Source organism: Ursus arctos, unplaced genomic scaffold (genome assembly GCF_023065955.2).
Source record: "Ursus arctos isolate Adak ecotype North America unplaced genomic scaffold, UrsArc2.0 scaffold_1, whole genome shotgun sequence".
Lineage (NCBI taxonomy): Eukaryota > Metazoa > Chordata > Mammalia > Carnivora > Ursidae > Ursus > Ursus arctos.
This window is the reverse complement of record NW_026622763.1, coordinates 106,415,862-106,441,217: the sequence shown is the minus strand read 5'-3', so window position 1 is coordinate 106,441,217 and position 25,356 is coordinate 106,415,862. Positions and strand designations below refer to the sequence as shown.

The window sequence follows — 25,356 nt, the reverse complement described above, 5'->3', positions numbered from 1 at the left end:
CTCAGGAGGCACCTTGCACGAGCTAAGATAAGTGTGATCGAATGAATGCTGCCCCCACGCACAGCAGACCTAGGGGCCTTGCTCAGGTAGGGAGGGCAACAGGCGCACCCCTGGCCGCAGCTCTCAGGGTCACCGCCCCCCTCCGGTGCCCGAAGCCGCTGGGGTTGCGAGGAGGCGGGGCTGGGGGCCCCGCCCTCCGACCACGCCCCACCAGCTGCCTGCTGACCCGGGCGGTGGGGCCGGACAATGCGCCTCGCTCCCACTGGCTGCGGCGCGCCTCGAAGCCGGCGGCTCGGGGCCCGCGCGGCCAATCCGTGCATTCAGATGCAAATAAGATGCTATAAAAGGGGCGGGGCCGCTGCGGGCGGAAGACACGAAGGCGCGAGGGCTGCGGCCGGCCCCGCTGAGCGGTGCGAGGGGCGCGGGCTCTCGTAGCGCTTGCCGCCCTCGCCGCGCTCAGCGCGCTCTGGGCTGTGCGGGTCATGGCTCCGCCCCTGGCACCTGGCCGGGACCGTACGAGCCGGGAGAATGAGGACGGCTGGGAGACTCGGGGGGACCGCAAGGTGAGGGCGGGGGCCTCACGGGGGCAGGCGGGCGGGAGGCCCGGGACCCGGCCTCAGTCGCCCGCTTCCCGCAGGCCCGGAAGCCTCTGGTGGAGAAGAAGCGGCGCGCGCGGATCAACGAGAGTCTTCAGGAGCTGCGGCTGCTGCTGGCGGGCGCCGAGGTAAGACGGGCAGGCGGGCTGGCGGGCGCCCAGGGGTCGCTGGGCCAGGGAGCGGGGGTCGCGACGCGGCCCGGCCTCACCGACCCCCCACACGCCCCCGGCGCTCCCGTCGGCGCAGGTGCAGGCCAAGCTGGAGAACGCCGAGGTGCTGGAGCTGACGGTGCGGCGTGTTCAGGGCACGCTGCGGGGCCGGGCGCGCGGTGAGTGGAGATGGGGCGCGCCGGCGGGGCGCGGGACGCGTTTGCCCAGCCCGCCCCCGCCGCGGACTGGGGACTTCCCCGCCCGGCGCCCCTGCACTGTCGGCAGCGAGGGCGACCTCCGGGTCTCTTGGGTGAGCCCTGTCCCCGCGGGGTGGTTGGGCCTGGCCACAGCAGTCGCCGCTTACCCGACGGGGCGCCGCTCTCTCCCTCCCATTCCTGGGCGCAGAGCGCGAGCAGCTGCAGGCGGAAGCAAGCGAGCGCTTCGCGGCTGGCTACATCCAGTGCATGCACGAGGTGCACACGTTCGTGTCCACGTGCCAGGCCATCGATGCCACCGTCGCCGCAGAACTCCTGAACCACCTGCTCGAGTCCATGCCTCTGCGCGAGGGCAGCAGCTTCAGGGATCTGCTGGGGGACGCCCTGGCCGGGCCTCCGGGAGCCCCCGGGCGAAGCGGCTGGCCCACCGGAGGGGTCCTGGGGTCCCCTCTGCCTAGCCCCCCAGCCCCCGGGGACGACCTGTGTTCCGACCTGGAGGAGGCCCCAGAGGCTGAACTGACCCGAGCTCCTGCTGAAGGGCCAGACTTGGTGCCAGCAGCCCTGGGCAGCCTGACTGCTGCCCGCATAGCCCAGAGTGTCTGGAGGCCTTGGTGACTAACCCCAGCCCGAGGTTTGCAAGGGTGGGTGTGGCCTTTACTTGCTCCGTTCCCTCCTCCCTGAGGTCCAGATGTGGTGGGGCAGGGGCTTGGCTCTCTTCCTCCAGTGGCTGGGTTGCAGGGCAGTCTGGGATGACCAGCCAGTCAGGCCCCTAGCCCTGTTTCTTAAGGAAGTATATCTTATGGACCCCACAGACCTGTGGGTGGGTGGAGGGCGGGAGCTACAGGCAGGAGGAGGAATCTTACAGAACTAACAGGGTTCTCCAGGGTTCCAGTGTCCCAGCCTTCTCAGGTACTGTGTGGATCTGGGGGCAGAGATGAGCAGAATGGTGCTGAACCCCTTCTCGGAGCTGGGCACTAGTGACGGGACAGAGGGAGACCTCAGACCCTGACAGCCCTGGGCTGAGCAGAAGCTTGAACTTGCCACTTGAGTCAGGACACAGGGGAGGCAGGGGCTTCCTCCACCTGCCAGAGAGAAGCAAAGCTCCCTGGACATCTTGAGTCTGTGTATTAGATAACCATCAAATGTTCCAGTTTTATTAAATAAAGGATTTTGGAGAGTTAGTTACCCTTCTGGAGTAGGACTGAATGATGTGGTGTCATTGATGTGTCTAATGTGTAAATACTAAACGAGGGGCATTTTTCTTGTATCTGATGCTGGCGAATGTTTCTAAAGCCTCTCACCCTTTGTCAGCACTGTGAGGAGCATAATGGTGGTGGAGAGAGACACCCTGTGGCATGTCTCACAGCGGACAGTGCTTCCACGTCCCCGGGAGCTGTGTGCATCCTTAGATGGATGCCATTGCCATGGGGTTTGTCTCCAGAGTAACGAAGCAACAGGGGATCAGCCTGTCCCCCATCATTCGCTGGTTCATGAGCTTCTAGGGACAAAACTAATGCGTGCTTCCTAGCCATGTGGTTTGGAAGATCCTTTCAAAGACCTGTTTTAGGATCCATGAGCGTGATGCAGACGTTGGTCTACTTGTGTGAGGTGGTCTCTTCCTGACAGAAGAGGGATCTTCCCCCAGTACCATGAGTTCAGGGACACAGGGACCCTCCCCGTTCATGGCTTGAAGTGAAAGCGCCATGGCTCTACTCAGCTTGGACTAGCGGTCAAAGTGGGCCCAAGAGGTCAGAAACATTGGAAGGAGGGGGATGGGATGAGCAGCAGGGGTGGAGGGAGGTTCCCTCCTGGGCTGGGCCAGGGCCCACAGACAGCATATGGTCAGTTGATAGCGGTCATTGCTGCAGGGAGCCCAGCCCAGTCACTCTTGCTCCAGGACCCCAAAGCAGCTTGGGTTGCCAATGCCCAGACTGGGGCTGCGGTGTGACAACTCAGGATCGAAACCTGGGTCTCCTCTCTGGTTGGGCACCTTTGCTTCAAGAACATCTTTCCCAGCAGCCCTTTGACAAAACCATCCCACCCACCCCCCTCGGGTCCTGGCCACCAGGGGCGTTTCACATCGGCTCCCCTGTGGTTCAGTCTCAGACCTCAGTCACTAGGCTCTAACCAGACGCAACCTATTTTTTAGTGACTGGGGAGAGGTTGGTGGGATGGGGATGGGAATGGGGTGGGGAAGGCAGCTCCATAAGGGAGGGCTCAGGAGGGACGGAAACGTCATTCCTGGGATTATTTTAGCTGTCCCAGACAGACTGATGTAGGATGTGTCCACAGGGACACGGATGGAACACAGGTCCCCATGCAAGACCTCTGTTGCCTGTGGCTTCCAATAGCACTCAAAGGCCACTGTGATGAGTTCTGATGCCATTGAGGGGGGGGGCACCTGCCAGAGACTGTTTTGAAGGGACATGAACTCCTTCCTCTCATACCCACACTTGTCACATTCTCCCAGAGGCCCTGGAAAAGGGCCAAGGGGACCCAAGACTTGGGATGCAAGGTGCAGGAGGCTGACCTGGGGAGAAAGGTGTCGCTGGGATCAGGACCCTCCTCAGGTCAGAAGCCACTAACCCAGAGCTCTGGTCCTGCGCTCCTCCCACCTACGATCGAGTCAGCTTCTACCGCGTGCCTCAAGAGCAGCCTCTTTTCTCAGATACGTAAGTGGTTCCCGGAGCAGCGACCACGATCAGCCTTTATGGGGTGAGAGCTGCTCTCGCCTCTTTGCAGTCTGGACCACCAGCTTCCTGCCTGCATTGCTTTGGAAGCTCTTTGCAAATTTCCCACTCTGCCAGACAACTATTTCATACCACCTCCTCTCTCTGAAACCCCCTAGGCTCCCTCACAGGCCTTGCTCTTGACTTTGGTAGCCTTGCTTCTTCATTTCCTGAGATATGCCTCCCTCCCCCTCGAGCCCCTGGCCCACGTATTAGTCTTCTTTTTTTTTTTTTTTTTTTTAAAGAAAGTGGAGAAGAGCCTTTCTTTTTTTTTTTTTTTTTAAGATTTTATTTATTTATTCGACAGAGAGAGAGAGAGCCAGCGAGAGAGGGAGCACAAGCAGGGGGAGTGGGAGAGGAAGAAGCAGGCTCATAGCAGAAGAGCCTGATGTGGGGCTCGATCCCACAAGGCCGGGATCACGCCCTGAGCCAAAGGCAGACACTGAACCACTGTGCCACCCAGGCGCCCCCCACGTATTAGTCTTCTATGGCTGCCATAAATTGCCACAAACTTGGTGGCTTAAAATAACATTAATTTATTATTTTGCATTTCTGTAGGTTAGAAGTCTGACACAGGATTCACCAGGCTAAAGAAGAGCCTAGAGCTTTCAGAACAGCTACATTTCCTCCTGGAGGCTTGAAGTGAATCCACTTCCTTTCCTTTTCCTGCTTCAGCGGCCACCCACATTCTTCGGCTGGTGTCCCCTCCCTACACCTTCAAAGCCAGCAACAATGCATCTGTTGCACCCCCCTTCCATAGTCACATTTCCTTCTAACCCTTGTGACTCTCTCTTCCTTCTACTTTTAAGGACCCTCAGGATGATACTGGGCCCATCTGGATAATCCAGGATAATTTCCATGTCTCCAGGTCCTTAATCGTCAATCAGATTTGCAAAACCTCTTTTGTCACGTGAGGTAACACACTCACAAGTTCTGGGAATGACGATGTGGACATCTTGGGGGGCCATTATTCTGCCAACCATACCCACCTGGGCCTCTGCCCAGGCATCCTGCCTACCATCATGATGCAGGACGGTGCCAGCCTTCCCCGCAGGCACTGGATTCGGTCCCCTCCCACCTCGCAGTGACTCTGCTGCATCACTCATCTCTCCACCCTCTGCATCCTTCTACAAAGAAGCTGAAATAGCTCCATCTGGAGAAAGAGGAGATAAAACCGCCCTGGACTTGCCATATCCCCTTAGCCTCTGCCTCATTGCTCTGCTCTAAAGCAACTTTGCTTAAAAGCAGTGTTTACACTACCTGTCTCCACTTGTGCACCTCTTACCTCCCTTCTAACCCCTCCAGTCAGGCCATTGTTCCCTCCCCTCCACTGAACCTGCCCTGGTCAAGATCTCCAGCGACCGCCATGCTTCCAAGTCCAGTGGTCCTAAGATTCTTGCTCAACCTTCTTCCAATGAAGCACTCGTCACGGGTTATCACTCCCTCCCTCCTGACACTCTCTCTCTGCTCGAACTCAAAAACACCCGGTGTCCTGGGTTGTCACTGACCATCCCCAGTCTCCTTTGCTAGATGCTCCTCTCCTAGATGCGCACTTGAGGCTCTGTGTCCTTCCCTACCACCCCTGCCCGGACCCACCTGGTCCATTTGGTTTGTTCCATCGTGTGCCCTTGATCCAAAGCCCATCTTCATCCTTGTGGGCCCCTATATCCTCCTGTTCGCTTAGTATCTCCACTCTGTCTGATGGGCATCACAAACCACAGCCCAAGTGCCACTGACTCTCACTCCCGGTGCACTGTCACTGCCCCACTCGCTGCCCGTTCATGGCACCCCATTGATTAGGCAAAAAAATCTATAGAAGCCACGCTCGCTCTTTGCCTCTCATCTCACCTCCAGTTAATCAAGTGCATGAGCTATTTCTCCCCTTCTCCTTCTCCTCCTCCTCCCCCTCCCCCTCCTCCTCCTCCTTCCCCCCCCTCCTCCTCCTCCTCTTCCTCCTCCTCCTCCTCCTCCTCCTCCTCCTTCTTCTTCTTCTTCTTCTTCAAGATTTATGTACTTATTTGAGAGAGAGAGCACGAGCGGGAGAGGCAGAGGGAGAGGGGCAGAGGGAGAGGGAAAGTCCCAAGCAGACCCCCGCTGAGCGCAGAGTCCCATAAAGGGATTGTTCCCACCACCGGAGATCACAACCTGAGATCAGGACCTGAGCCCAAACCAAGAGTCGGGCACCCAGCCGACTGCGCCACCCAGGCGCCCCATGAGCTCTACTTCTAAATCCAGTCTCCAGTTGTCATCTTTCCACGACAGAGTGCTGGCATCCTCATCTCACCTTTAACCTGGACTTCGGCAGCTGGGCTAAGTCTCCTCCGCACTTCCACGTGGGGCTCCCCGCAGCGGCCTTCAAGGCTCTACCAGAGCCGGCGGGGCCGCCTCTGGGGTCCCTCCCTCCCGTAGCTCTGCTCTAGGCTCCGGACTTGGCGAGAGACCTGAGAGCGGGGATCCGGCCAGTCTCGCTCAGCGCCGTTCCTGGAGGGCCCGGAGTCAGGCGCTGGGGAAACCGGAGGGATTTGGGAATAAGGGAGCTCCAGGGGTCCTGGGGCTGGACTTCCGCGGCGCCGAGCTCGCGGAGGCGCTCGGAAACGCTGGGGGGCAGGCTGTGGTGACAGTCGGCTGGCGCTCCGCGGGGCGGAGGCATTGGCCACGCCCATGGCACGCCCCCTTGGGGGCGAACCGCGGAGCCTCCTGGGAGATGTAGTTCTTCCACTTCCCTTCCCGCGACGCCGCTTCAGGAGGAGCCGGGACCGCGACTCCCAGAGGCCTCCCGGCCCGGAGGCCACGCCCCCTGCCGGAAGCTCCCCTAGCCTGGTCCTCTGCCCGACTGAGTCTAGCAGCCGCCAGAAACCTCGCTCAGTTGGCAGAGGGGCCGTGTGGCCGGCCGAGGCTGGGCTGCGGTCTGTCCAGCAGCCCTGCGACCGGGAGAGGAAGAGAGGAAGGCGCCGGCGCCCCGCAGCTCAGCCGCGCCTCCGCGTGAGGACGCGAAGGCAGAGGGCACCCGGGCCGGTCTCTGCGCGGACTGCCGCCCAGGGTCTCGGGAGGTCGGGAGTATTGAAAGTGCAGCTAAAGCCACCAGCGGCGGGAGCCAAGGAAGGAGAGGTCGTTTCAGGCTGTGGAACGGAAACAGGTTTGTTGAGGACGGAACACGAGCCTTGCTGACTGCGCGAGACCAAACCCGGCTCTGCGTGGCGTTCACTGCCCCCCTGCGCTGAGCACCTGCTGTGGGCTGCTTCGGAGACAGACTGACCAGACAGACCCCTGCTGTCGTGGAACTTGCATTCTCTTAAGATGGCCGAGAGCTCACAGAGAGACACAGGCCACCGCAAACTGCCCAGAGGTAAGCAGAGGCATCACTTCTGAGAGCAGCTAGGGAAGCCCCGAGCTTATCAGATTATTCACGTAGGCCCTTGGGTTTAGGTGGATCTGGAAGGAGAAGGGATAAGGTTTTAACCTGGGGACCCAGAGGCCTACCAGCTTCTCGTGGGAGCGCCCAGGCATCTTACTCCCGCTAGAACTGTTCTGCCTCGTCGTTGCCTGGACCACCAGCGGATGACACTTGGGGTGCTATCCTCTTTCCCCCTCCGGATCCTGCCCTCCCTTAACCTCGGAAAATCCTGTCCGTGCTCTTAGACATCTCAGGCAACAACCATACGGCGGACCTTGTCACCCCTCATAGTTAGCTAGCTCCCAAACCTGAGGCTTCTACCTTCTGCCTTACCCACTCTCTCCCAAGAACTTGTTAGACCTCATTGAGATCTCCTAGTCTTGTTTTGGCATTTCCTTCACAGTCAGGTGAGATGTTTGCTCATCATAAAATTTTACCCTGGCCCACATTTCTGATCACTCTACTGAAAACTTCTGGAAGTCTCTGATGACATCCTTATTGCCAGTATTTGGCACTCTCAATAACCTCATGCTTCTTAAAACCCTATTGTCGGTCTAGTTTTCTTGCTTCCTCTTCAACCATTCCTTCTCAGATTCTAGACAGGGCTCTTCGAGCCCATGCTTTAGTGCTCTGTCCCATGTTTCCTCCCTTAGTCCTCTTATCTCTAGATGACAGTCTGTCCATCCATGGCTTTCCCCCCTGTGTCACCAACTCCAAAAATGATTTCCAGCCCAGCAGGGCTCTCTGGAGCCCTCGTGGCATTTATCCAACTGTCCCTGGTTGTTGGCTCTCACGTCTCCCACAGGTTCTTCAAACTCAACAAATTCAGCGTGAACCCAGCTCTTCTGCAAAGCCTGCATCTCGGTGTTCTGGATCCCTGAGAGCAACATGGCCATCCTCAAACCCCCCGGGGCAGACACCTCGTCCTTTAGCCACACCGCGCGAGCAACGTGCGGGAACTGTCCGTGCTCCCTCTTTAGTCGCTGGAACGAATGTATGAGTTGTGACATCTCCTTCCTTGTCCCTCTCCCTCTGTCCCTGCTGGCACGTTCTTAGGTCGGGTTCTTCCAGCTGGAGGATGGCAGTGGTCCTTAGGAAAACTACACCGACATTACCTTCTGAACGGCGGTCCTTCAAAAGCCCCACACTGCACATGCGCAGAGTGCAGGAGGCCCCCTACTCCCCTCGGTCTGCCCAGACCTTCAGAGCTCCGCCTCCAAGCCCCCCTCCCCCGTCCCCCTGCCTGTCTCCGGCTCCTTGCCAGGTGGCTACTGCGCGCGCGCGCGCGCACACACACACACACACACACACACACACACACCCACCCCCGCTGCTCTCTGCAGTTGCCTTCAAGGCTGGGAAGGTTTTCCTGGTCACCTGGTTTTAGCCAGTTTCCAAGTTTCTCTCTTTCGTTTCGCTGATGGTACATGTCAGACGATGTTTATTTATTCTCTCACAATATTTACCGAATGCCTACCCTTTGTCAGGAATGATTCCACTTGCTGGAGACAGTTTCTTCTCAAGCGTACGCCGTTAGCAGGGAAACAGACAAAAACTAGATGATATGGCAAGCAGTGTTTCTGTGCCAGCAGGAAAATAAAGTAGGTCAAGCGGACAGGGAGGAACGGTATGGAAGCAGGTGCAGGTAGGGTAGGTGGAAGCAGGTGCAGGTGTGGGTAGGTTGGTTAGACAGCCTGTCTGGTAGGTTTTATTCGAGCGGAGAAATGATGATGTGGAGGAACAAGCAAGCAGCTCTCCTGGGAAGGGATGTTCCAGGGAGAAGAAACTAGCAAGCGGGGCCGGTTCTGGGGCCTGGGCAGCTGGGTCCCCCTAGGCTCCTCACAAACGTTCCTTGTGTGTCTGGATTTCTCTCCGTAACAACAGCAGTGCCATCCACTCATTAACACCAGGTACCAGGACCCTCGGGGTGCGTGGTCTTATCCATTCCTTAAATATCACAGGGACCCTCTGAGGGAGGTATTACTGTTCTCCATTCTATGGCTGAGGAACTGAGGCTCAGATAGGTTAAGTAATTTTTCTGAAACTAGATTTTTATTTAAAAAGCCATACACACTCCCAGGAAAAGTCAAGCATTACAGAAGGCCGGCCATGGAAAGCCTGGGTCTTCCTTCTGTCTTCTCACCCCATCCCTTTGCCCCCTCTCCAGGAGTCTCCACAATTAACAATTTCTTGGGTGACCCTTTTGATGCTTTCCATGCATCTGCAAGCATATATATGTAGGATAAATGTCTTTTTCTGCAAATGGGACCATTCTGTACGTACCATTCCGCAACTTTTTTAACCCAACAGTAGAACCATCGATTCAGTGGTGTAGTCCGTGCACCTGCGACATGTCACGCTCTGTCCTCGGCCCCAGGGACACAGTGGTGAGGAGGAAAAGCCCCTGGCTCTTGGGACCCACCCGACCCGCCATGTTGCTGTGCTCAGACGCTCTTCTGCCTGATAGCCTCACCCAGGGTGTAGAGAGGGTTCCAGGGTTTTTCCAAGACCGATACTCCGTGAACAGGCTGTGTACTTTGCAACATATATCATATGTTTCTAAAATTAAAATGGCATGTCTTTGAAAACACGTAAATGTCAGATTACTGCCCTGAAAGCCTGTCTTGAATTACACTTCCTTTTTTTTTTTTTTAATAAGATTTTATTTATTCGAGAGAGAGAGCATGGGGACGGTGAAGAGCAGAGGGAAAAAAACAGACCCTCTGCTGAGCAGGGAGCCTGATGCAGGGCTCGGTCCCAGGACCCCAAGATCATGACCTGAGCCGAAGGCAGACGCTTAACCCACTGAGCCGCCCAGGCGCCCCTCACATTATACTCCCTCCTTCGTTGGAGGAGGGAGCAGTTTTCTGCACTCTGGTTAACAGTAGACATCTCTATTTCAATGATTTACAACTATGAAAAAAGTTTTTTAAAGGAAGAATATTGAATTTTGTGGGAACCATGTGGCATCTTTTGAGATAATCACGTTTTCTGATGTTCGTCCTTTGACCTGTCAATACGGGGCATTTTGTGATTGGATTCACCAATAATAAGCCATGCTTGTAGTTTTGTAATGAACCCCAAAGGGTCATGATGGGGTCAAGGTCTTGCTACATTTGGTTTGTATATAATTTTGTGTAGGATATTTTTTAATAGGCTTTATTTTTAGAGCAGTTTTAGGTTTGTAGCCAAACTGAGCAGAAGGTGCAGAGATTCCCCGTGTACCCCTATTCCCACACATGCACACCCCCCATCATCAGCATCCCCCACCAGAGTGGGACGTGTGTTGCGGTGGATGAACCCACCCAGCGCCGTCTCCCAGAGTCCACAGCTGACACCAGGGCTCACTGTGCAGTCTATGGCTTTGGACAAACGCGTGGCATGCGTCCGCCACTGGAGTAGGATAGAGTCGCGTCACTGCCCTAAAGCCCCTCCGTGCTCCTCCTAGTCATCTCTCCGTCCCCCCAGTGCCTGACAGGCACGATCTCTTCACAGTCTCCGTAGTGTCGCCTTTTCCAGGGTGATGTGTAGGGGTTTGCATCAAAATTCCTAAGGGGTATTGTTCTGCAGTTTTCTTGTGCGTGCCGTCTGCCTGGTTTGGGTGTCTGTGTTAAGCTGCCTCCCTGAAAAGATCGGGAGTCTTGCTTCTGTCCCTGTGTGTTCTGGAACAGTTTAGCATTGGGACAATACAGTCCTTAGGTTCTGAAAGTGTCCACCTTGAAGTCGACAGGCCATAGCGCTCCTGCCCTATTCTGTCGTGTTTCCCGGTGTCTTCACGGGCCCGTGGGGGTGGGCGGGTTCTGGTTTTTCCCTCTGTCTCTGGAGAGGCAGTTTCTCTCTCTCTCTATTCCCGCTCTGCTCTTTTCCTCCCCTTTCGCCTGTCCCGATCTCTCCTCTCCCTCTCTCCTTTATTTCGCACACCTGTCTCTCCGTTATGATAGAACCGACCTCATCTTGAAGATTCACGAAGCAGCGTGAGCAAAGCCCCTGTCACAGCACGGGTCTTGGTTAGAATTCCCTCTCCTTCTGTCTCTACCTTGTTCTCTTTCCTTCCTCATGCTCTGCCGCCCCTCATCTCTGCCCTTCCCCATCACACCTGTCCTCCACGCCCAGCCTCCGGGGGCTCTCCCCACTGCTGCCTCCACCTCTGTCCCTGCCTCTCCTTCCCTGTCTTTCTCCAGCCTTCCTCTGCCTCAGCCTCCCTTCACGGGGCAGTGCGCTGCCCTGTGGCTGCCGCCTGCCCCTCTCTCTGGCCGCGGGGCAGAGCGATGCTGTCCAGCCTCTGCAGGGCAGGTGACGCTTCCTCCTGGCCATCTGCCCCTCTCTCCCTGGGGCAGCACCTGGCTATATGTCCCCATGCTGCGGAGAGCTGCGGGCCACCAAGGACGCGTGCCCAGCGTTTGCCCAGACGAGTCCTCGGGGAGCCCGGCTGCCCACGTGGAGAGGTGGGCTGGAACTGGGGGGCAGGACGCTCCCCTTCTTCTGTTTCTTCCTCCACTGCCCACGGACAGCCCCTGCTGGGCTTGACTCTGGCAGTGAAAAAAGAGGGCTACCCAGTTAAGTGCAGGGAGGAGTCTTTCGTGGGGGCTTCGGACTTCCGTGAAGGAGCCAGGCTCAGCTGGGGATGCTGGGACAAAGTCAGGAGGGAGAACCAAATATTCCCGCATATATACTGTGGGACTGTCCGAGCTACAGGGTCAGGCCGTGAGGCCAGACCCCAGCTCTTCTCGAGAGCTCCTCATGAACCCCGAAACTCTCAGTGGAGCCTGGCTGCCAGCTGGGCCCTCGTCTAGAAGCTCCTGCAGGTCCTTCAGGCCCTGAGCTCTTGCTTTTTGTCCTCGGACTCTGCCTCAAGACGTGCTCTGTCGCAAGGCCTCGCATCCCTGGACTTCTCGCGAGGCTTGGCTGTCTCTGCGCGTTCTAACAGCTCAGCCGGGTGTGAGACCCTCCGCTGGGCCCTGAACTCACCTCCCTGGCTTGGGCGGGATGGGGGCGGGCAGGGAGCATGCACACGCCACTCTAGAGAAGCTGAGAACACATCCCGGGGGCAGCCTTCCCGCAGGAACTCCCACCACCCGAGCAGCAAGGCCTCTGCCTTAAGGACAATGTGATTTCAGGGGAGACAGACATTTCCTGATCATTAATGTATAAGAAACAAAGGCCATGAGAGGAGAACAATTAATAGGGCTGGAGGGTGGAGGAAAAGGTGACATAACCTTCCACAGGCAGGCTCCTGAAGGAAGGCTTCCTGGAGGAGGTGGCATGTGAGCCCTGCAGGACAGGCAGGTTCTTGACAGGGAGGTAGGAGGTTATGCAGAGGAGGAGGACTTAACCTTTAGACCCCAGAGGTCACCATGCTCCTGAATTTGACTTGAGAAATTCTTGTGGCCCTCTCTGGTCCCTGAAATGACACAGGGGTGAAGGGGGGGTGGAGGGCAGGAACCAGGAGGGTGAAGCACACGGGCCTCCGCTGGGAGGGGATCTGCCCTGGAGAGAGAGCGCTCCCTCTGGGGCTTCATTCGGCCTCTCCCCTCTTCTCTCCTGCTGGCCTCGAGCCCACATGAGCTCCCTCTCCAGCAGCTCCACGGGCAGCAGCTTCCTGGGTTGGTGGGAGTTGGGATTGTCAGTGGCCCTGCAGTCCAGCCATGCCGCTCGCCCTCCCTGGACCCCGGGGGCCAGAGCCCCAGCAGGGAGGGAAGGTGAAGCCGGGGCTAGCGGGAGCTGGCCACGGACTCGTACCCCGTAGAAGGAAAACCACAGAAGTGGACCGGCAGAGTTGTCTGTTGCTGTGTAACAAGTCACCCCACAAGTTAGAGCCTAACACCAGCATGTGTTACGTCACAGCGTCCGGGGGTCAGGAACCAGGCGCGGCCTCGTCGGCGGCTTCCGCCTGGGGGTATGTTCGAGGCTGCCCTCGGCCTGTCATCACCAAGGCTCCACGCGGACAGGATCCACGCACAAGCTCCCCCAGTGGTGGGTGGCAGGATTCAGTTCCTCCGGGGGTGTCCGACTGGGGGCCTCGTCCTGTCCTGCTCTCTGGCTGGAGGCCTCCCTCAGCTCTTTGCCACCTGGCCTCTGCAGAGGGAGCCAGAGTGGGCAGACGAGGGGGAAGGCGGCCTTTTTTGTAGCCTCATTTCAGGAGTGGCTTCTGTCTGTCAGATGCGGCCTGCACTCCAGGGGAGGGGATCACATGGGGCGTAGGGACTGGAGAGTGGGGTCATCGAGGGCCACAGTGGGGCTGCCGGCCACAACCCTCCACCCACCACCCTGTCTCTGCTCCTCCAACGGCCTCCGGGCCTCCAGACGTAATACTGCAGTCTGTGTATTGTTATTCTGGTATTTTCCTGGTATTTTTCAAACTGTAGTCTAAATTGTTCCATCACGAGAGAAATGTACCCAGAGAGTTGTACCCAGTACGGCGGCAAGAGGTGCCGTCCTTTAAAAAGTGTGTTGTCTACGTCATTCCCTGTGTAAGCCTTTCCGAGGCATCTGATTATTGTCTGTTCCCATTTCCTCAGTGACAAGGAGCATCTTTTCTCAAGTTTACAAGTTATGTAGGGACACCTGGGTGGCTCAGTCCTTGAAGCGTCTGCCTTCAGCTCAGGTCATGATCCCCGGGTCCTGGGATCGAGCCCCACATCCAGCTCCCTGCTCAGTGGGGAGTCTGCTTCTCCCTCTGTCCCTCCCCCCATTTGTGCTCTCTCGTTCTCAAATAAATACAATCTTAAAAAAAAAAAAAAAAAAGCTTACGCGTAATTTGTGTGTTCCTCGGAGCCACGGTGGGCCCCCAATCTCTTTATACTTCCAGAGCCCCTCGTGGTCCAGTCTTTGAGTGAAGGAACAGGAAGGAAAATCTGAGAAGGAAGTGTAGGGGCCCTGGCACCCCTAGCCACACAGACAAGGCTTGAACCACAGATGGATCCACATCTTGACCAAACACCTTGTGATGTTCCCAGAGCACGACGGCGTGGGAGGAGCTGGCTCCCTGTCCCTGGGGCTGTCCTGCCACAGGCGTGTCACCTGCAGGCTCTGATGAGGCCTTAGCCAGGGCGGGCAGCGGCCCTTAGCCGGAGGGGCCCCGTCTTCCACGTCGTGGTCATCTGTCCACTTCTTCACCCTGTGCAAGGGCCCTGGAAGCTGGCACCTTTGGCTACTCTTCCTTTCGTCGTCTGTGTAAGTAATAAACCGGATCTAGAAAGGGCTCAAGGTTTCTTTACCAGCAAAGCTGTCAGCCTTGATGGAATGGAAGGAAAATGGAGGGAGGAGACGGATTCCCGGCCCCGGCCCCACTGGATTTGGGGTGCATACTCCATATCTCCTCTTGCCTGGTGCCAAATTCTGTTTTCTCCCCCTTTCCTCCGAGGCTTGATCCAGCCCCCTGGAGGTTTGCCCGCTTCTCCCTCAGGTACTGGCTCAGACCCGCCCCTGGAGACACTCGGGCTGGAGGGACGCTGAGATGGGCCAGCAACACTTCTCGCCTTCTCGCTTCCCCAATACTTCATTATGGAAATCTGCAGTTGGACTGCCCACATTTTCCTGGACTTTCTCGCATCTGGGCAACCATCCACCAATTTGTTGTATTCTTGATGCATTCAGAGTGAATTAGAGACCTTAGGGCGCTCTCCCCTACGCGCCTCTGCACACACACATTAACTAGAAATCGTTGTTCACAGTCTTTTCCTTTTGGTCCCAAACTTCCAGCGAAGTGCCCTGCTGTCAGCGAACACTTGCTGAGTTGTGACGAATCCGTACGCCCTTGTGACTCAGACCCTTCCCAATATCCTGAGCATGCCCGTCCCCCCAGAAAGTCCCCTCATGCTCCTCAACCAGTCCCCACTCCCTCTCGAAGGCAACCACTCAGTCCCTGCCTGGCAATCCTGCAGCACAAAGCAAAGGGATTTCTAGAGCTTTAAAGGAAGTGAAAAGCTACTGAAAATTTAAAAAGTAGGTATATTAAAATTCAAAATATTTTTAAGCTGAAATATTTTATTCATACAAAACCAAGTGATGATTTTACTTAGCCAGTGTTAGTGGAAACACACTCATATTTCCAAAGTCTGTTACTTATTTTCAGTGGAGAGAATGGCCAGGTTGATTGCTTTTGACCATGTGATGACCTTCGGTGTTCCCCCGCGGTGAACTGCAGCTTCCTGAGATGTCTCACAGGGCGCCCCTGGGACCGACAGGGTGAGCCGCCTTCTCGCGGCCGCTTCCACAGCGGAGAAGCGTGCACTGCACACGGTGGACCCGTTCTAGAAGATGCAGACACCGGACAGGGGGATCGCCGTGCACCCCCAGGACCTGATAGTGCGCGCTGCTTACAACGGTTTCTGATGAAACGTCTGCATCCAGAGCGTTTCCGTCAGGGTATTTCCGAGTCCAGTCAGTGGCTGCTTTGCGGAAATCCGGTGTATACACACAAAATAAGTTTTCTCCAGTTAAAAATTCAGAATCTGAAGACAGCTTTTTTTTTTTTTTTTTCCAGTTTGCAGGAGTGCCGTCCTGACCTTGGAATGTGCTGCCTTCAGAGGTAGTTCCCGGCACAGCATCAGAGTCTGAAGACGTGTTCCTTGCTCACGTCTTGGTTTCCAGCGTGGCGGGAGAGCGCGTGCGAGCGCCTTCGTGTCCATCACACGCGCGGCCGTCTCGTGATCGGCCCTGCCGCCCGCGGTGCCTCTTCGGTTTCCATATTTTTATTTTGAAACTCAGGCCGTATAGTCGTACCTTCTGCTGAAATCTTACATTCATCAGCAGACGTTCAAAAGCGACTTTTGGGTCGTAAGCAGAGGGCAGTGTTGGGCACGCAGCTGTATTCATCGTGGTGCTTCGCCGCCTAGCTTAGCCCTGGGCCGCTGTTGGGAATTTCATCCCACACAGATGCGAGAGGCGCGCGGTCTGTTTGCACGGAGACGCTTTCGATGTCCGCGTACTGTAGCTCTCATTTGATATATATTTCGATATTTATAAATATCTTTGTGGGTGAACTGCCTTGATGGCATTTAATCTTGATCCCCATGGGGTATCTGGATGTGTTTTTAATGTTGGTTTTAAAACAGACATCAGAATATCCCATCTGCTTGTTCATTTTTTTTTTGAAATCACAAGAAAATATATGTGTCTAAATCCTCTATACATTGCTAAAGAAGCTGATCAAATTTGATTTCGCACAAGGGGCATTTTGCACATGAAGATTAGGAGCTGAGGAAGGCACAAATCTGACACAGCCATATTCCGGGGAAAGAACGGTGTGTGCACTCCTGTTTAATTTGCCATCCTGGCTCCCTTGTTACTTCCCTGGCCGTGAGCGTTTTCTATGTCAACTCTCTTTCCCCCCTGTACTCTCCTAACCTACACCTAGGAAGCTTTTTCTTTTATTTCGATAGAGTTAGTGCACGTTATTTTATCGTCGTGACACTACTCTTCACGCGAGCAGCCCTCATAGTCTGACAGTTGTTCACAGTGGGCACAATCAGAGAGCAAGGAAAGGTATTTGCTTCCTTTATTCTTGAAAGTAGATCTAGTGGGATTTGCTTACAGTGTTACACATTTGTTCTGTGTTTTATTAGACAAGACATATGGACTTCTAGTAGTTTCTTGGGATTCGCTAAGATGCACGTTATTTTTTGCTCAAAGTGTCATATCTAAAATCATTCAGAATATTCTGCCATATTTTGTTTCTCTGATTTCATCATCATCTATTAAACCACCAACTAGAATATTTTTTTAAAAACTTGCGTTTTAGAGACCATCACAATGAAACATCAAATTTTCAAGGTCACGGATTCTGTTTACATTTTTTTAATCTTTTTTCTAATCTTTGAAACCTTTTTTTTGCATTGCAAAAATTTGATTGTTATATTACTGCAGAAAAGTATGCATGAAAAATAAAGACAATTCTTTGGAATAAATGAGCCAGTCACAGTGAATTCACTCACCTTTAGAATATTAAAAAAAAAACCTTTCAGAAAAATCTTCAGAATATTATTGAGAAAAAAAAAAAGAAGTTCTGATACATGCTACAACATGGATGAATCTTGAAAACATTTTGCTAGGTGAAGTAAGCCAAACACAAAACAAACAGTGTGTGATTCCACTTACACGAGGCACCTAGAACAGGCAAATTCAGAGAGAAAGCAGAATCGAGTGTACTAGGGATGGGGGAAGAAAGGGGTCGGGAGATATTACTTAATGTCTGGTGTAGTGAGAAAGTTCTGGAAACAGCAGTGGCGGCACGGCATTGTGAATGCACCTAATGCCGCTGAAGGGTACGCTTAAAAATGGCTAAAATGATACATTTTCTGTTATGGGTATTTTACCACAATAAAAACAAGTCAGCTAAGGAAAGTATCAACTGCACAGAACAGAGACATACCCAAGACCCCATGATCGCATCCCTGGGCCCCTCCCAGTGAAGACGAGTGCCAGTGTGGACCAGAAGACAGGCACGGGAGGGCTCCCAGCAGTGGTATTTGTCAGAGCCTCAGACTGGATACAACCCAGCAAAAACAAAACAAAAAAAAGCTTCCTTAAAAAAAATTAAAGAAATGCATCATTACAAATAGCAGAAAATTATGTACCTGGTGGAAATAAAGTAGTAAAAGTATTTCTTATATAAAAAGTGAAAATGGTGACCTATTATTTATCACTGTCTTATGTGAATAAAGTATAAAAGTTTCCTAGTAAATTTATTGTCCTGGTTAAAAGGTCTCAGAAAATCTTAGATCAAATCTCATTTGTGAAAAGTCAAATATATTCATAAACAAGATGTGTATTGCTCACCTCAGCGCCTGAGACGGGGTCCAGAAAAGCCTTTTGAGGAAGTGACCTTTGAACTGAGTTTGGGGGCTGAGCAGCCACTCCAGGAGCGGGAGGAAGTTGTTCTAACCAAAGGGAACAGCAAGGACCCAGGCATGAGGTCCAAAGAGCCTGCTGTGTCCTGGAGAAAGAAAGGAGCCCAGGGGCAGCGCCACAGTCCAGGGATGGGACTCATGAGGTTGGAGGGGAGCGTGGGGAGCTAATGGAGGGCCTCGTAAGCATGGCAGGAGTTTGGATTTGATTCTAAGCAAATGGGAAGCAACTGAGAGACTTAAAGCAGGGAAGAGCAATAGACCAAGTTATGTTTTAAAAATGATCTCTCTCCTCTTCTGGAAAATCAGCTGTAGGAGGGCAAGAGTCTAACAGGAAGGAGGTAGTCTCATTCATCTCAGAAAGAAATGTCGACATGCCTCAGAGATATTGGGGGTTCAGTTCCAGAACACCACAATAAAACCAATATTGCACTGAAGTGAGTCAAGTGAACTTACTGGTTTCCCAGTGCATATAAAAGTTATATTTTGACCTCTCCTCATGCATCACAAATGTTCTTAATGGCATCTAGGATGGTGGATGCTTTCCAGACAGTTTTCAGTTTACTTTGTCCAGATCCATCGGAGGAATCACCTTGACAGCTAGAGCCTCCTGAAACGTATTTCTTAAATAATAAGACAGGAAGGTAAAACGACCCCGTGATCCGTGGGCTGCAGGACGGATGTTGTGTCGGCAGCCGTGAGAACAACCTTCGTCTCGCCCCTCTCCATCAGAGCCCCTGGGCGACCCAGCACGGTGTCAGCGACAGTCGTATCTTGAAAGGCGTCTCGACAGTGAGCTGAAACGACTCGGCAAACCGTGCTGCACACACACGTGCTGTCGTATTTGTAGAGCACGAGCAGAGCAGATTTCCGTAAGCGTGAAGGGCCCCAGCATTCCCAGAAGGGTCGCTGAGCGCTGGCTTTCGCTGACGTCAGCAGCTGCAGGAGCCCCTAACGAGAGAGGCAGCCTGTCCTGCGAAGCCAGGCACTGAGCTCGCCCTAGCTCGCCAAGTCCTAGATAACCTCTTCTCCCAGCGTAAGGCTGCTTCGTCTCCGGGGAAAATCTGTTGTCTGGTGTAGCCACGTTCATTCGTTATCTTACGAGGTCTGGACAGCTTGCTGCGGCTTCTCCGTCAGCACCTGCTGCTTCGCCTTGCCCTTATATGTCACGGAGACGACGGACTTCTTTCCTCAAACCTCCTGAGCCGACCTCTGCCAGCTTCCGCCTTCTCTCCTGCGTCTCCTTCCCCTCTCTCAGCCTTCACAGACTTGCAGAGAGTCAGGGCCTTGCTCTGGACTGGGCTTTGGCTTAAGGGAATGTTGACCTTCTATCCAGACCACGAAAACTTTCTCCACAACGGCAATAAGGCTGCGTTGCTTTCTTATCATCCCTGTGTTCACTGGAGTGGCCCTTTTAATTTCCCCAAGAACTCTTCTTTTGCATTCACAACCGGGATGACTCTTTGGTGCAAAGGCCTAGCTTTTGGCCTGACTCAGCTTCGACGTGCCTTCCCCACTAAGCGTCATCATTTCTAGCTTTTGACTGAGAGACCTGTGACTCTTCCTTTCACTCGAGCACTTAGAGGCCATTGTAGGGTTATTAACTGACCCAATTTCAATATTGGTGCGTCTCAGGGAACAGGGAGGCCCGAGGAGGGGGAGAGAGACGGGAATGGCCAGTGGGTGGAACAGTCAGGACACACACGGCATTCATTGGTTAAGTTTGTTGTCTTATGTGGGCACGGTTCGTGGTGCCCCGAACAATTACAGTAGTAACATCAGAGATCACTGATCACAGATCACCGTAACGAATATAATGAACAGGCTGGAAATACGAGAATTACCAAAACGGTACATAGAGACACAAAGTGAGCAAATGCTGTTGGAAAAATGGCACCAGTAGACTTGCTTGACACGGGATTGCCACAAACCTTCCATCTGTAAAAACTGCCGTATCTGTGAATCACAACAAAGCAGAGTGCAATAAAATGAGGTACGCCTATAATGGGGCTTGGTCCGGGACCACAGTGGCAGAAATGGGACATGGAAGAGTTTTGGAAGTTGAACAGGCAAGATCTACTACCAAATTGTATGTATGGGATGAGGTAGGAATCAAGGCTGATGCCTAGGTCTTGGCAGGAGCCACTGGGTAAATGGTGATTTGAGAGAGATGAGGGTGAACAGGTTTTGGGGAGAGGGCGGGAGTTGTACTTGGCATATATCGTAAATGGCGTAATTTGAGATGCCTACTAGACATCCGGGTGGGGATGCCGAGCAGGAAGGTGGGGATAGGTACATGATGCACGGTTCCAAGTGGAGGTCAAGTCCAGAGATCTGTACAGGCACGTCATCAGAACACAGCTGTATTTAAAGCCAAAGAATTATAAAGATGATTTTGGAAGCAAGTAAATTAAAGACAAAAGATGGTCTAGGACAATGCCCTGGGACATGTCAACATTTAGATAAAGGGAAGCCAATATCGAATCTGAAAAGGGGCTCGGAGTGGGCCACATTTCCCTTCTAACGTGAAGTGGGTGGGACCACAGGGCCTAGGGATTACAACCCCCAGAGGGTTTCTTTCTGCCTTGACAATAGCTGGGTTTATCATTGTGTGAAATGGCAACAGATTGCAGACAGAGGGCGCAAGCAGGAGAACGTGCTCCCATCCATTGCCTTTTAAGGATGCTGAAATTTTTCTCATTATGAATAGGTCTACGGCTCCCCCACTGAGTTTAATTCACCCTTTTGGCATTTAGGACCCCTTGTGAAATGACCCCAAGTTAACTTGGGACCTCAAGTCCTACCCACCTACCCAACTCCTTTCCATCCATTACAGAGGTGTGGTTGCCCCACACCCATGCCATTGTGCGCTGCCCTCTACCCAAGATGACTCTAAAATTCACACCTGACTTTAAAAGCCCCAGAGAGGTGTCCAGTCCAGGCCCCCTCACAGCCCTGGCACCACTGCCGTGCACTCCACACATGCACTTGGGGGCCCACGCACACGTCTCTTGTGTTTTGAGGTTTTTCCACTCTGGCTAGTGGATGCAGGAACTATTCCTCGCTCTGTATGAACTTCGAGAATGACTAGCCCTGTTCCTTCCTGACTGTTCTTCCCCCAGCCTTATGTGGTTATCGTACTCTAGATCTCATCGGTTCTCACCTGAAGACGCAGGTGGAACCCTCTGCAGACCCATCCAACAGGCTGTGGTACTTTCCTCAAAAGGCTGTTAAGAGATTGTATCAAATTATCAAATGCAAAGCGCCTAACTAGCGCCTGGCCCCAAACAGGCACCCGGTGTTCTCAGTTTTCTGCCTCTTCTTCGTAGTAAAAACAGCAAAATGAATTACTCTTGCACAGAGTGAAGCCTTTTCTGACATTTATGCAAACTTCCCCACACCAGAGCTGCTACAAAATCCTCCCCGCCGCCTGGAAGACATCACAGCTGTCATTTTCCTCATTCTCCGGGCCGCTCTCACAGTGCACACCAGTCTGTCTAGCACGTTGTTCAGTTAGTGCTGCTGCCTTGTTAGGGCCCCCAATCTAGCGGTTTAAACGGCCACTTCATTCTGCTCGTAGCCTGCAGCTCAGGCAGCCCCGAAGGGCCCGGAGCAGCACTTCCGGCGTGAGTGCCTTCCCGTAGGCGCAGTCGGCACCTCCATCGTCCGCCCGGGAGACGGCCTTGGCCAGAGGCGTCAGTTCACTGGGTGCATTTCCTGTTTCCCACATCCTTGCAGGTGCTAGTTGTACTGAACTCACCAGCATGCGACACGGCTCTCTTCTACCTCTGCCGCTGCCATTTTCCTCACTCTTCACGAAGTGCTCATTTATGGCCTTGAGGCCCATCCTCCAGCAGCCCCCCCAGGCCCGTCTCGCTGCCTGCTGCCTGGGCCCACGGACAGGACCTTTTGTGCTGGGTTTTTGAGGTGTCATTCCTCCTCTCTGGACATCCAATTGCCCTTCCGGTTATTACTGTGTAACAGATGACCCCCAAACTTAGCCGTTTAAGAAATAGTTTTTTCTTGTCATTCTGTGGGTCAGGAATTCTTGCAGGGCTCAGCTGGGCAGTCCTTGCTTGAGGTCTCTCACGAGCTGGCAGTCAGACGTTGGCTGGGGCTGGAGTCACCTGAGGGTTCCACTGGGACAGATGTCGTCGATGACTCACCCGACAAGGCTGGCAGCCAGCGCCGGCTAGTGGCTGGGAGCTCAGCCCGCGCCGCTGAACGCTGGGCCCACACGGGGCTTCTCCGGCGCAGCAGCTCAGAGCAGCTGGACTCCTGAGTTGGTGACCGACTCCCCAGCAAGTGTCTCCAGAGAAGCAGGCAGAAGCTGCGTGGCCTTTCCTAGCCGTGGAGACCAGAAAACGGCACATCTTTCCTTCTCTTAACAGCCAAGGCAGTCACAGTTCACCCGGCTTCAAGGGGAGAAGACTCACAGCTTACCTCTTGATGGAGGGTGGCAGGGATACATTTTAGAAGAGCAGGAGGAATGGGAGATATTGTTGCAGCAAACTTTGGAAAATACTGTCTGCCACACGGGCAGCTGATAATGTCCGGGGACAACAGGTACTTTCCTTGTCTTAAAATCAGAATTTACACTCTTAAAATCAGAAATTAGGATTTTTTTTCTAAGAGCAAACTAATGAACTTAGTTTGGGCAGTCCGGAGCAAGCACGCAGGAGGCACCACGCTCGGTTCCAACCTTCTTGACGTTCCTGAGGTAAGAAGGCTTGTGTCATGCACTTTGAGTTTCAAAAATGGACATATTCTTTCATTCATTCATCCAACTAAAGTATGTGGGCACCCATCACGTGCCAGGTGCTGGGACACAGTCGTCTGCAAAACGAAACGTGCTTCCTGACCTCCGCCGGCTTACGTTCTGATGGGAGATACAGCTCATGAGTGAAACAATTACGTAAATACCCGTAAAACTGTGACCGGGACAAAAGCTCTAAGGGAAAGATGTAAAGAGGGACCGTGCTTAGGGCACCCGAGAAAGCTTTTCCTGAGGAATGGATGGGATTTACCCAGGAGAAGAGGGTCAAGGAGAACATACCAAGCCGAGGGACCCACCTGAGAAAATGTCTTGGGACAAGAGAAGGACAAGGATGAGGGACTGAGGCAAGTTCTGAGAGAGAAGCCCGACCGGAGGCTGTGATTCAGTGACACAGACTTGGTGGGGAAGGGAGTCAGGGAGTGGATCTAAAAGGCATTCAGGAGATAAAACTGATAGGACTTGGTGATGGAGGGTGTATTAGGCTTCTACTGCTGCTAACAAATTACCACAAGCTCAGCAGCTTAAAGCCACGTCCATCTGGTATCCCACTGTTTCCATGGGGTGGGAGTCTGGGCACCACTGGGTCCTGTGCAAGGCTGCAGTCAGGTGTTGGCCAGGGCTGGGCTCTCATCTGAGGCTCAACTAGGAAGGCTCTGCTTCCAAGCTTACACAGCTGTTGGTGGCATTCTTTCCTTGTGGGCTCTTGGATTGAAGGCCTCAGGTATTTGCTGACTGTCACCTGGAAGCCATCTTCAGTTCCTTACTGTGGTCCTCTCCACAATATGGTGACTTGCTTCTTCAGAACCAGCAAGGGAGGGAGGGTCCGTGCACAGGATGGGTGTTGCAAACCCATATGAAAGAATCATATCCACATAATCACATACATCCTGACACCTTTGCTGGACTCCGTTGGCCAGAGCAAGTCACGGGCCTTTGTCACACTCAAGGGAAGGGGACCACACAAGGGTTGAATCCTAAGAGATGGAGATCATGGGGGCCACTTGGAGGCTATCTTCCATAGAGGAGTTCTGGGGTAGGAGCACAGGGCTGTGTCAACCCAGGAAGGAGAACAGATTGAAGGGGGTAGGGGCGGGGAGTGGAGAGAATGGTTCCAGTTAGGACACATTGAATTTGAGGCACTTTTGAGATGTCCAAGAGGTATCACGTGGCTACTTATTTGAACTCACGATCTGGAGCAGGTAGGAAATATAAATTAGCAAACCATGTTCAAGCCAAGTGTGGATGAGATTGTCCAAGGAGGGAGTATGGAATGAGGAGAGAACCCAGGACTAGTCTTAAAAGAATTCCATCCGCGAGGAGCGGGGCAGAAAGCGTTGGGCCTGTGGAGGAAGCAGAGACGGAGCAGCCAGAGAACAAGAATAAAACCAGGAGAGTGATGTGTCTCACAAGCCAAAGGGAAAGAGGCCACCAGTGTGAATACTGCTGGGATTCATGGAAGATGACTGGAAAGGTCAGCTCCATTTAGCAACAGAGCGGGAAGTCACTGGATGCCTTCACAAAGCTGTTCTGGAGAAGTGGTGAGGTCAAGTTGGGTTGGGGTCGGCTGCCCCGTAGGGGAGAGGCAAGAAAACGGGAGACTATGAGTTTTGTTAGAGTATTTCTACTGTGAGGGAGCAGGAGGCAGGTCCTCTCTGGAGGATGAGAGAGCAGTGAGGTTTCAAACACTGGTGAGTGACCGGTGGCACAGAAGAGATGCATGGAGGTCCCGAAGCCAGACCTCACCAGAAACACATCTGCAGTGCAAACAAGTTGGCTTTCTTACTCACCGCGGCATCGAGGGAGATCACTGCCCTAGGACACCTAGCAAGAGAGATTCTGAAAAGTCCTTAGGAGACTGGGGTTTGGTAGGTAGTTCTGCGGAACACTAAGGACGTGGGGCTTTGCTGTGGACCGTGTGTCCGGAAGAGGAGGTAACTCCAGGACGGGATGCCTTAATCAATCTTATCTAAAAGGCAGGAGGCCCAGACAAAGCTCACTCGTATAGGGCAGGACAGAGGGAGTTTCGGTCATTTCTGTGGCTTAGACTATGCTCCCATTTTGTGTGTTCAGACATGATGAGCGCGGCCTCGTTTTCTTCGTCTGTCGGAGGCTGATGTCCACGTTCAAACTGTGTCGATTCATCAGGAGGACGCCGAGGCCTCGAGGTGCGCATGGCCGGGCGTCCCAGGCTGGCGGGTCACCCGCTGCTGCTCTGGGGCACCTCGTGGAAGCGCCCTCTTTCCGGCCCGCCACCAGCCTACACCGGCGCGGACGGACAAGTCGAGGAAAGCGCCCTGCACCCTGCGTTTGCTGGGCCTTGGTGCTAGCGCCCGGCCGGGCCTCCTCGGCTTCTCCGTCTCTACGGCGGGCCAGGAATGCGGGCCTGCCGAGGCGGTGTGAGCACCAAGGGACCGAAGTCTTCGCGGACATCAGGGCCCGCTACGCTGCCACTGAGCTCCGACATTTCCGCCCACACCGGCCTTCTAGGAACCTGACACCAGGCCAAAGGAGAGAAGTAAGGGTCTGCCCCTGCGCCTGCGGGGAACGTGGCGGCAGCGGCGTCGCCTCCGCCCACCCAGGCGAACGCAACCTGCGCGCATGCGCCCCGCCCCGCCCGCCCGCGCGCAGGACTCTGGGGCGGCCGGGCCA

At 54.0% G+C, this 25,356-nt stretch overlaps 1 protein-coding gene and 2 long non-coding RNA genes across 4 annotated transcripts; 2 read left to right on the top strand and 1 right to left on the bottom strand.

The window, feature by feature from the left end:
* The first annotated feature begins 384 nt into the window (after positions 1 to 384).
* On the top strand, positions 385 to 2,146 carry HES6 (hes family bHLH transcription factor 6). 2 transcript variants are annotated; one of them, XM_026491457.4, is made up of 4 exons: positions 385 to 563; positions 638 to 724; positions 843 to 924; positions 1,151 to 2,146. In XM_026491457.4, exons 1-4 carry the CDS (start codon positions 483 to 485, stop codon positions 1,573 to 1,575), a joined length of 675 nt encoding a protein of 224 aa, XP_026347242.1. In that variant the 5' UTR covers positions 385 to 482; the 3' UTR covers positions 1,576 to 2,146. The 2 variants fall into 2 exon arrangements, with proteins under 2 accessions (XP_026347242.1, XP_026347247.1); XM_026491462.4 differs by having other exon boundaries at positions 843 to 884; positions 1,151 to 1,279.
* Positions 2,147 to 6,491: 4,345 nt separating this feature from the next.
* LOC113250068 (uncharacterized) lies at positions 6,492 to 16,991 on the top strand. The gene is made up of 3 exons (XR_003313945.4): positions 6,492 to 7,035; positions 14,040 to 14,256; positions 15,569 to 16,991. It is a non-coding gene; the product is annotated as an uncharacterized LOC113250068 (long non-coding RNA).
* LOC130542471 (uncharacterized) lies at positions 16,869 to 25,288 on the bottom strand. Its single transcript, XR_008957044.1, has 2 exons — positions 24,495 to 25,288; positions 16,869 to 22,809 (listed from the first exon to the last, which is right to left on the bottom strand). It is a non-coding gene; the product is annotated as an uncharacterized LOC130542471 (long non-coding RNA).
* Positions 25,289 to 25,356: the final 68 nt, after the last annotated feature.